Genomic DNA, 11,205 nt, shown 5'->3' with positions numbered 1-11,205 from the left:
TATTTTGTTATCGACAAATTGTATTGACAAATTGAATGTATTATATTGACAACTATAGCTATTTGTTATCAAAAACTAAATGTTGTCGATTACTGATTTTGTGCGATGCAAGCATTCCACACATTGGAGTGTAAGTTGTCGATAACCATGTCAGGCCAGCGAGAGCTTGGGAACTAACTTCACTACGCATACTCAAACCACTGACCACTGACAACGCAGTTACGATAGTTGTCGACAACTGAGGCCAATATTCCCACACACGGGCAAAACGGTCCAAAACCTCAAAACTTAGTTCTCGGAAACTAATAGTTGTCAATCGACAACTAAGCAGTTTCCCTTTTTGAAAATGGAAACTGCCTAGCTGTCGACAACTAAAAATTTAGCGTTTAGTTGTCGACAACTCACCACACACATCACGTTTTTTAGTTGACGATAAAATTCAATTGTCGATAACAAATAGTTGTCGACCACAAAATGTCTAGTCTGTCGAGGTCCTTATACTACGGCTTAGTGTTGTAGCTTGGGCATCTCTCTGGTCCTCTCTTGTCTAGCTAGATATTGCTTCCACTACAGGTGGGGGATTCCCCGGCGTACGAAAGTGACAGAGGTGAATACCGTACCTTTAAAGCTGATTTCCAGTCCGTACTGCGCAGACTCGGGGTTTGTTTTCGTTTTTGTTTTGAATTCGTTGAAACGTTACACTTCGGTGACAGCATACATGAAGTTTTTTAGTCCGCCATTACAGTTCGTTTCGTTCAAGAATTTCCGATGAGCTGAAACGTCGGTTTAAAATAGCGTCAAGGTTCTTCTACTCGTTATTATTTGTTCTGCAAGGATATCTGGCGTTAATTATGAAGAAAAGGTAAGTTTGTCGCGGAATTTTTAGTTTTGCTTGTAAACATTCCTTCGTGTGGGCTCACATAAACATTGCAGCCGAGATTGCGCAGTACGGACTGGAATTCATCTTTAAGGTGTTAAAATTGCTTGGTAGCGCACGTGTCAATACGACAGGAATGACTTGTCAAAATGATTTGGTACCTCTTGAGGGTAGCAATGAATGCAAGCTGCACATACAAAACGCGAATTTGGTACATTTAATGGACTTGAATTCAAACAAATAAAATTTTAAGTCTAATTTGTGGTTATTATGTTTTCTTGAACTTCTCTCTTTCACGTGCCCATTTCCGTGGAAAAGGAATCTGTTGATTGAGTTAAAGATTAAGTTAAATTATGCCAACTTCGAATAAACAATAAACCAATACATTCAACAGAAAAAGGGCATTGACATTTCGCATCAGAGAATTACATTTAAAGGTAACAGCTAAATGAATTCATTGATTTATTCTACAGTTTTCCACTAAATTTTCTGTGGCCTCGATCTGTCGCGCACCTACATCATGTAAAGCAGATTTATTTATACTTGGTTTGTTCTTTATAAAGCTTTAAGCTTGTCCCGGCGGGGTACTCCCTATAATGGCCTATACGGGGAGGCTCCGCCCGAAAGGGGTACCTTTTTCAGGTTTCAGGTATATAAAAGGGTAGGGATTTCGCGAGTTTAAGTATATGAAAGGGTATGGAAATATGTCATTTGGCTATTTAAAAGGGTCTTTAATTAAAATATTTCGAACAGGCGCAATTTATGGCTGTATTATTTTAATTTATTAAGCGCTACATAAAAATGACAAGAAAACGTTCTATTTTAAGTCCACGCCATGTCTCTTAGGTATATGAAAGGGGTACCATTTTTCAGTTAAAGGTATACGAAAGGGGTACAAAATCTGTCAAAAATGGTATATAAAAGGGTAAGGGGTTAGAACTTGGGGCGGAGCCTCCCCGTATAAAACTTTTTTGAGTACCCCCCCCCCCCCGGAAGCTTGTGGGACAGAGTTTACGTGAAACAGACTGATTCAAATGATCACACCTAATAAAGGATCTGATCGTAAGTTAGTTAACAAGTTAGTTGTTTACATGTTGTGGCCAAGTGAAACATCAGCAGAAGCTTAATTTATTTTCTGTTATTGCTTAGCTTGGTTAAAATGAATAACGCCTTACCAAAAGGTATTTGGTCAGCGGTAACCTGCCACAATGCCTCCCTTACGATGATCTGCTAGTGCCAGTATCTCTCCGTTTTCGCGTACAACAAGCTGGACCACACCAATCATTTGCTTCGGTGTTGCTAAACAGAAAAGAAAAAATACAGCAAAGTCAGTGCCACCTTCATATGTTATGAAAAGAGTATCCGCCTCTTGTTTGGCTTTGTAAAAAGACGTTTACTTGAATCGAATGCGAGGTCTTTCACTTGAGGAACCGAAAGTTCCGTACAAAAACGAAATCGTTTTACGACTTTAATCCACGTCTAGATTTTGGGGGTAACGTTATATGAAGTAGTCGCTTTTGACTGTTTTCACAGTTGTTTTTCGGCTACAATAAGGTATACATTTGCGGAGAGAACAAACTGTTTCGAAATCCTTGATAAAATAAGCAAAAAAGCAGGCGCATTTACTTGAAATGCTGAAATACTTTTAAACGAAAACTGACTCCCATTTGGAAATGCAGGGATGCATACTCTTCAGACATTCAATCAATCAATCAATCAATCAATCAATCAATCAATCAATTTTATTTACCCTCGGAGCTGACGGGGACTGATTAGACCCCTAGCAAAACATATGTTAACATGTCGAGAAAATAAATCACAAAATATATACAGAAAGAAAAATTAATTAAATGAATAGGTATTAAAATGATAAAAAGAGACTAACTAGCTGCGCACAGCATTGCGAAAGGCCTTAATTTTTTCGATTGTTCTCACTCGGTCTGGCAGTTGATTCCAGGCGTTCGTTGATTTCCAGTATCTTACGGACTTCAGTCCATACTTTGTGTTGATCTTAGTCTCTTCAGTTCATACTTAAAACACTCAATAAACTTCGTCATTAGCAACTCCCTTTCTTCAAGATTTTGCCGAGTTGTTTTTGATCGGATTTGTCTAACAATCGCTACTAAAGTTTCTCTTAAAGTAAGGGAAGGAATTTTTCCGTCAATGTAAACAACTCATCGGAAGACGAAACAGAAAGAAGTTAAGTTCATATTCACCTGTAAATAGCATAGTATCATTTGTGATGTGCTTATGTCCAAATTTTTTCAGTCCCTTTATGTATTTCTTTGGAAAGTTTGGTTCAACTAAGACATAGTTGGGAAACAGTTGACTATGAAGACGAGGTTTCGAAACAGCATCCTTTAGACTGTCTCCAAACCAGAAATAGTTCATCAATACCTGAGGAATATATAAAGACAGATAATATAAATTATGAAAAATATCAAAAGTTTGACTAAGAGTTGCCTATAAGAACAGTGCATACCGCAAACTATTACTGAGGAAATGGATTTTTTCACCGTAAAATCCGCCAATTTGCAAATAAGGCAAAGTTTGCCATACATTTCTCTGCAAACTGGCGCCGTTCTCTACGGGAAGATTGATAGACAAATGTATGGAAATTAAACTAAGAACGCGATTGCAGTTTTCCCAGCCAAGCCAATTCCCTCAAATTTCGTCAGTAAATCATTTGCCTACATCTTAAGTTACGATTCATAAGTTACGCAGATATCAGTCAGTTTTATGAAAGTTATTTGACATCGAAATCCCTGAAATTCCCACACAAACTCTGTATTTTGCGGCACGTTTGCGCATTTATTGCGTGTTTTGCTTCTTTTTCACCTGTGATCAGAATAAATATGAAATACTTATTTACCTGTGCCAAAGTAGTCGCGATGTATTTTCCTCCTGCGGCTCCAAAAACCATTTTAACATTCCCAGTATCATCTAAGATGATAGAAGGTGACGCCATTGATAAGGGTCGCTTGTGAGGCTTGAAAGAATCAGGCTCCAAATGATATTCTGTTACCCACATGTTCACAGCGTCCAAGAGTTGGTCGTTATAAATTATCCCCAGCTCTTTGCTGCGAAATTTAGCACCAAAACTGGGAAACAAAGCAAACGGGTTTTCTTGACACAAATTCTAAAAGCAGTTTTTCATTCTACGGTAACTTTTTAAGGTTTATCCTTTTACTCCCTAAGCCAGACCTTGAGTAAATTAAAATCGAATTAGCTTGCAAGTGTGTTGGCGGAGCCTTAGTGTTTGACCTTTACAATAAAAGCTATTGAGCAGTACTTCCATGTGGTACTGTTTATTATGCTGTACAAGGTGGTTTTAACTTTTCACTTTGTGGATGAAATCCTAGTGTGTAACCATTCAAATGAAAGCTATTGAGCAGTACTTTCATGTGGTACTGTTTATGATGCTGTGCAAGGTGGCTCTATCTAAGTCTGTGGACCATTTAAATGAAAGCCAAAGAGCAGTAATATATCCTTTTACTTACTATTTGTTTATTGATGTTGTTATGGCAGCAGCATTCCCTTCTTCATCAAGCACAGACAAGTGAATTGTACCATCTGTGACGTCAATATGATAATTTATGGGGCCATAATAGTCAGCAGGGTGAGTTTTGCCGTCTATTAACTTGCGCAGCTCCTCGCCTTTCTCAGGATCCAACATTTCCTTAACAACCTCCTCGAAATAAAAATAGGTCCGCAATACGTGAGCGTGCTTACTACAACACAATCGTTACATACAGTAGAACCCCGGTAACTCGAACTCTGAAGGGAAACGAAAAACAGTTCGAGTTAGCGGGGTTTCGAGTTATCGGGGTCGATTGAATATTTAATTTGCCAAGTTAATAATTGATAGTTTACTGATTTTTAAGCACTTCAGTATACAGTATACAGTACAGTGCAAACTAAACTTATCTCGCCAGAAACTCTAACACGATCATAAATTCTTATGATAAGAGTGAAAAAAGGCTGTCAAATACGTGATCTGTTCGTTTTTCTAATCAATGGGTAACCGTGGCGAGTTGCAAGAACCGGAATTCGAGTTATCGGGGTAAATTTAACCCAAATTTTGATCAAGGGAAACGAAATTTAGTTCGAGTTTGCGGGGTTTTCGAGTTAACCAAGTAAAAGTGACGGAAAAGTGAGTTCAAATCCAAGGGAAATGGAAGTTAGTTCGAGTTAGCGGGGTTGTTCGAGTTATCCGAGTTCGAGTTACCGGGGTTCTACTGTATAAGCAAAGTGTAAAGAAATCCAACTGATGTCCTAGACGCCCCTAGTGCGTGTAAGATTCACGTTTTTGCGTTCTTATGTTCCAAGTTTAGCGGTGTGAACTCAATCTATCGCTACTTTCTCGCAGACTATTGATAAACTGTCGAGCATAGGGCAATTACTTTAGTTTTATTCGCTTTGCTCAAGAGTGGCATTATTTCAGTTCCAACGCGTAAAAGAAAAATCAGATCTTGTTAAGACGAAATCAAAACTTGTCAAAACTCAGCTAGAGCTTTAGTGTCAACTTGCTTGAACAAAACTGGATTGAATTTGCAAGTTGTCCGAGCAAACTGCAAATCATTACATGGATTGAAAAATTGCGCTGCAAAGTTGCGCGGAAAAGAGCGTCCGGTTTGACTGTAAGACAGTGCCTCCCTCCACCCCGGAGTGAGAGTAGGCACGGGGGAATTGTTAAAGCAATCTAACAAACATTCCTGGGCTGATCTGCAATAAGCTAATATCCTATCCAGTGGGGGTCTCAGAGCTATATTCAGTTTGTCCCCAGTTCCAGAAACTGGGGACAAACGCTGGTCTGCCAAGCGACCGAACTATTAAAACAGGCATAACCTGTTTTTCTTACAAGTTCTTCTTACCTCATTAGTTTTGTCACTGAACCTAGGATCTGTAAGGTATGTCTCTTTAGCAGCTACAAAGTTGAATGCTTCTATCATGCGGTGATACGTCAGAATAGGTCGATCCTTCATGTCGGCTGCACTGAAATTGAACCCTGTACACGCAAACAGAGTTGATAACAGAAAATTACGATTTCGCTGTATAGCACAAAGCACGATTTTAGTATCATATCTCCATTGTTCCGAACCATTCATGTATTAATATGTTACAAGGTGGGCTAAAGAATAACATTAACTTACCATTTAGAATGTTTAAGATGTTTATCAAAGCTGCACCCCCTGCCGGGGGTGGGGAAGTCAGAATTTTGTATCCTTTCATCTTAGGGAGGGGTGCCTCCAATGGTTCAACTTCAATGGCTTTGTAATCTCTCAAGTCCTTCAGGGTTATCTTGGAATGAATTGATTTAAAATCTTTGATAACCTGTGGACAATAGGAACGCTTAATAAGTCTTAGGTCACGCTAGTGTCACGTTACGTCATGTATAAAGATTACGATTATGCTTGTGTCACGCCATGTTAAAGGAGTCGAGTCACGCCATTTGCGAGTTATATACCTTAAAGATAAACAATATCAATGAAATATTAACACAGTTATACCTGTTTTGCCATTTCTCCGGTATAGAACTCATCTGCACCAAGTTCAGCAATCGTTTTCAGAGTTTTTTCATATTTTGTTCGCTTTATTGGGTCACCCTTTTTGATAAATCGACCGTTTGGTTTGAACAACTCGCTGAAAAGGACAGTAATGTGGATGAATAAGTTGTAGTTATGGAAGCTTACGATCGTAAACTACTCTTGATCTAGAGCGATTTTCATTTTTCAGCCCACAAACAGTCATGTGGTCAGTTAGTCAGTAAAACAGACAGACATTCAGTCTGTCTTGCTGTGCGTCAGTCAGTATGTCAGTCGGTCAGTCAGTCAGTCAGACAGACAGACAATCAGTCAGTTATTTAGTAAGTCAGGCAGTCAGTCAGTCAGTCAGTCAGTCAGTCAGTCTGGTAGCCAGTCAGTTAGTCAGAAGTCAGTCTGTCAGTCAGTCAGACAGACAGACAGACAGTCGGTCAACCAATCATTCAGTTTAGTTAGTTTATATAGACACAGTCAGTCAGCCTGAAAGACAGTCAGACAGCCAAGTCCTTTTTAGATTATTGCACATTTGTGTCACTCACCTCAATCCCGGGTCATTAGTAATAATTCGCTGATTAAGTGATACTGCTAGTTCTAAGGCTGCATTCGCTGGAAATCCTTTAGTAGCGATCTCAATAGCAGGTTGAAACAGGTCTTTCCAAGGAAGCCGACCGTATTTCTTCCACGCGACCTCAAAACCACGCAGTTCACCAGGCACTCCTAAGAATTCTCCTTCACCTGAATTTCCAGTTTTCTGGTCTAAAAAAAGGCGATAAAAATAAAGCTTATCCAAGTCAGTGAAGGCGACACACTTTCATATAAAAGAGCAATAGAGAGACTTGCCAAAAACAACACTGAAATGAAAATGACTGGGTGAACCAATCAGAATGCGCACAACAACCAGAGCTAAGGGCAGGAATAAATCCAATCAGCGCTAAGCGCGGAAAAACATCCAATCAGCGCTAAGCGCGGGAAACATCTTATCAGTGCCTAGTGCCGAAAAACATCCAATCAGTGCTCATCGCAGGAAAGTATCCAATCAGCGCTAAGCGCGGGAAACATCTTATCGGTGCCTAGCGCGGGAAAATGTGCGTGATTCAAGCTGCGATTGGATTTGACTTTACTTCTGATTGGTTGAAAAAATTACGGTGCCTGTTTGTTCTTGCTTGTGATTGGTTAGAAAAGGTTACACGTCATTTTTGTACAAGTAATTGCATAGGTCCTGTTACGGTGGGCGCGCTTTTTCATCTTGCGCGCCAACATTGTGGAACAGTCTCCCACTTGATGTGAGAAGTGCTTTGACACTTTTAAAACTAAGCTTAAAACGTTTTTATTCAATAATGATCTTTAGTATTTTCTTTTTTAATGAATTTTAGTATTTTATAATGAACTTCAGTATTTTTTATGAATTTTAGTACTTTTAATGAACTTTAGATTTTAAGAATTTAGTATTTTATCCTATTGTAATTTTAAATATTTTTACTTGTAAGGTCATTGAGATTTTTAATGCAATGCACTAGAAATAAACTATTATTATTATTATTATTATTATTATTATTATTATTAAAAGAAAGCATTGATATTACGATTGTTTTCGGGAATATTTAGAAACTAGTTTGCAAATTCTACAGTTCTGAATACACATAAGTGATTTTAATACTTAGTTTACGAGGAAACATGCAATTACTTTTGTATGACAGGTAACATGTATACTAATGTGATAAAGCAAGAGGATGATCGATCTTCGGCAATATTCGGAAGACAGTAGTATAGGGATCTTTTTACACTTCTTACTATAGTTCGAAAATTGTCCGAACCCGTTGAGTATCTTCGACAATTGTTTCGGGAGTCTTCCAGTCATCTTCTGTATCTTTGGGTCAATGTTTGAACACATGGTAGTTAAGGCCTGACCAAACGTAACGTTGAAAACTTGCGTCTTCGTTTGGCCATGAATTGCGTGCACTTGCGTTGAGTTGCGTTGACTTGCGTTGACTTGCGATGACTTGCGATGACTTGCGTTCACTTTGGTCGAGATCAAATTTGCATGTAAGTCAACGCAAGTTTTTCACCGTTTGGCCAGTCAACGCAAGTCTTCTTGTTTACTTCAAGTACTGAATTGCAGCACGTGCAGTATCATTGAAATTGCTTCTTTGATAACTTGCGTGCACTTCGAATTCCTAGTAAACTTGCGAGTCCGTTTGGCCACCCAACGCAAGTTTGTACGCAAGTTCAACTTGGGACTATTGCGTCCACTTGCGTTACCGTTTGGCCGGGGCTTTAACAAAAATCTTCTAAATAGCACTAATTAAAAAAATCAGCGACGCTGAAACGATAAGCAAAGTTTGGACAGTTGATTGGAGAGCTGCTAATTCATATTCATTCGCTACCTTGCCACAACCACCTTACCTCTTTCTGTGAACTGCGCTAAAATATGTTGAATTTCTTCTACTGTCTCAGCATTTTCACGTGCGGCTACAGCCTCCCTGAAATTAATCACACTTCTCTTGCCTGAAAAACCACAAAAGAGACTCGTAAAAAACAGGTAGTGTTAAGAAATTCCATAAAGTACAAGGGTTTGCCTCTTTTTCGTTGTCAAATCCTGATGCTGAGTTTTTATGTTAATCAATGACTGTGCATTAAAAAAATACATCAAAGCACTGGTTAGGATTAAACGATATGACTACGTTACCAGAGCTTACCGATTTAAAACTAGAGACTTATATTTTTTTCTCCACTGAACTTGGGCTGGTAAACACAGTTTAGAACCTCTGCTAATGCGTCCCTAGGTTAGGTGTGTGTAGAAATGGGCTCAAGACGGATTGTCTTCCAGAGTGAGGCTTTTAAAAACTTAAAAACCGAAATTTAGCCTGAAATGATGCCTCGGGTCTCAGAAGTTAGCAAAAACGCTATTTTCCAAGATTTTTTTCGCAATTCTGTTTAACCGTTTTGCTGGATAAGGGTAACACTGGCTCTTGGGACGAGATTGGTCTTTCAATTCCCGAAATGGAATTTGCATTTTATTGAGAGCGGACGAAAGTTGAACAGTTGAACGGTTTCGTCGACTTTAGTCCTCGTTCTATGCGTTAATTAATCTCATAAATTGTCATAGTATACACAGTCATACCTGATTTCTTTTCATAAATTATCATAAATCCTCCTCCGCCTATCCCAGCTGAATGTGCATTCACAACACCAACACACAGAGCAGTAGCAATGGCGGCGTCTACAGCATTCCCTTTTTGATATCGTAAAATTTTCACGCCATATTCTGAGCACGTTTTGTAATCTGCTGCGACAGCCGCGTTTTTAAACTTGAGAGGGTCCGTAGGCTTCAACGTAAGTTGTCTGAAAAGAATCCATGATTTCATCATGTAATTAAAAACGCGTTTTATATAATTATCCCCTCTGCTAATTTTGGCAATTTTTCATGAGGAAAGGGGGCCCCGCCGGCTTCAGAAAGCCCTAAGCTACCTTTTTGGGTGGGATTCTGTTTCGAGGAGGCGGGCTTCTTATTGTTTGTCAATGTTTCAAAGGCGGTTGGGGTTATATTAGGAAGGGTCTTGCATATAAGGATTCCGGTAAGGTAAAGTAAAGTAGTTCGAATGAGCATCAAGCCACTAAAAATACTGTAACGATATCAAAGACACATTGGCGAGCACGTTCCTAAGAGCTAAATTAATGAAAATGCAATGAAGAGCCTGTTTTTTTTTCTTTTAAAACTGGTGAGAGTATTTTCTGAGGGAGGGGAGGAGGGGAGGAAGGTTTTGTTTAGGATAGACTTTTTTTGAAAATTTATCATACACACAATTTTATTTTATTTTATTTGTATCGCTGTACCGTTCTCTTTGGCGTTTTGTTCATTTTTTACAAAATATTTCTTCAGAACTCGAACTGGCACTTGGACTTTCGACAAAAGTTCTTCGTCACATTTAGTTGAGTCACGTGACGCGCTCAGCTTACAAAACAAGTACAACTTTGACATAATATGTTCTAAAAATATACAATATATTGTTATGTTTTAAAAATACAAACTTCACTGTTGAGTTCAAAACAATTCCTTTTTCGAAAGAAATAGTAAATCTCAATTTTGATTTTCATAGCTAACGGTAATTTTTAAGTTAATAAGAAAGTCAACATAACTGTAATTTATAGTTCTCGGTTTAAAACTGAAGAGACAGAGAGATAACATATACAAAGCGATGCTGTTTATAAAATAATTTACCCTACCTTGCTTCAAGAAAATGACTGTTGATAAAATCATTTACAGCTTTGTGGATCTTTTCGCCTGCTTTAGTGATGTAAATTGCACCACCGACAGCGCACAAAACGGTCAACAGGGCTAATGACTTTTTCCAAACCAGCCGGCGAGATTTTCCGCCGGTAAATAAATCAGATTCCGTCATTTAAAATGCTAAGCTTGCGACTCTTAAGGTAATAGGCAGGCAATCTCTAATCCGAGCTGGCGAGAAGCGGAAAGACAGTTTTTCAGTACATGTTTAATAATTGATTTAATTTGAGAGGTGTTTAAATCTGCGGGTTTTGCAATTATCATTACCACCTGTGGTTTATTTCACACACAAGTTCGATATACGAATTCTCCCAACCCATTGTAATAATTTTCTTGTAATATTGATTGAGAGAATTTAATGGTGAATCCCAACACTATTTCCAAGTCAATGATTTTCTCTATTCCATAACCTAATTACTAGGAAATTAACATTGTAAACAAACTTAATTGGTTTTCATTCTCGGAAATGGTAGAATAAGGCTAGGGGACGGACAAAAAGA

General features: G+C 38.5%; 1 protein-coding gene across 1 annotated transcript; it reads right to left on the bottom strand.

Annotated features, from left to right (window-relative positions):
• Positions 1-970: 970 nt before the first annotated feature.
• LOC144637591 (glutathione hydrolase 1 proenzyme-like) lies at positions 971-10,864 on the bottom strand. The gene is made up of 12 exons (XM_078496655.1): positions 10,645-10,864; positions 9,542-9,762; positions 8,824-8,925; positions 6,960-7,176; positions 6,388-6,520; positions 6,031-6,211; positions 5,752-5,885; positions 4,378-4,565; positions 3,750-3,978; positions 3,094-3,274; positions 2,053-2,176; positions 971-1,199 (listed from the first exon to the last, which is right to left on the bottom strand). The coding sequence occupies exons 1-11, from the start codon at positions 10,818-10,820 to the stop codon at positions 2,067-2,069; spliced, it is 1,872 nt and encodes a 623-aa protein (XP_078352781.1). The 5' UTR covers positions 10,821-10,864; the 3' UTR covers positions 971-1,199; positions 2,053-2,066.
• Between the last annotated feature and the right edge of the window lie 341 nt (positions 10,865-11,205).

The sequence above is a fragment of the Oculina patagonica genome, chromosome 14 (genome assembly GCF_052425735.1).
Source record: "Oculina patagonica isolate OP01 chromosome 14, crgOcupat, whole genome shotgun sequence".
NCBI classification, from domain to species: domain Eukaryota; kingdom Metazoa; phylum Cnidaria; class Anthozoa; order Scleractinia; family Oculinidae; genus Oculina; species Oculina patagonica.
The sequence above is the reverse complement of the archived record's forward strand: the minus strand, read 5'-3'. Positions and strand labels throughout refer to the sequence as shown.

Coding starts and splice junctions, on each gene's coding strand:
- LOC144637591 (XM_078496655.1), bottom strand. CDS start 10,820: ATGACGGAATCTGATTTATTTACCGGCGGAAAATCTCGCCGGCTGGTT. Junction 6,521..6,959: donor ACTAATGACCCGGGATTGAG/GTGAGTGACACA, acceptor TGTCCTTTTCAG/CGAGTTGTTCAAACCAAACG. Junction 2,177..3,093: donor TGATACTATGCTATTTACAG/GTGAATATGAAC, acceptor TTTTCTGTTTAG/CAACACCGAAGCAAATGATT.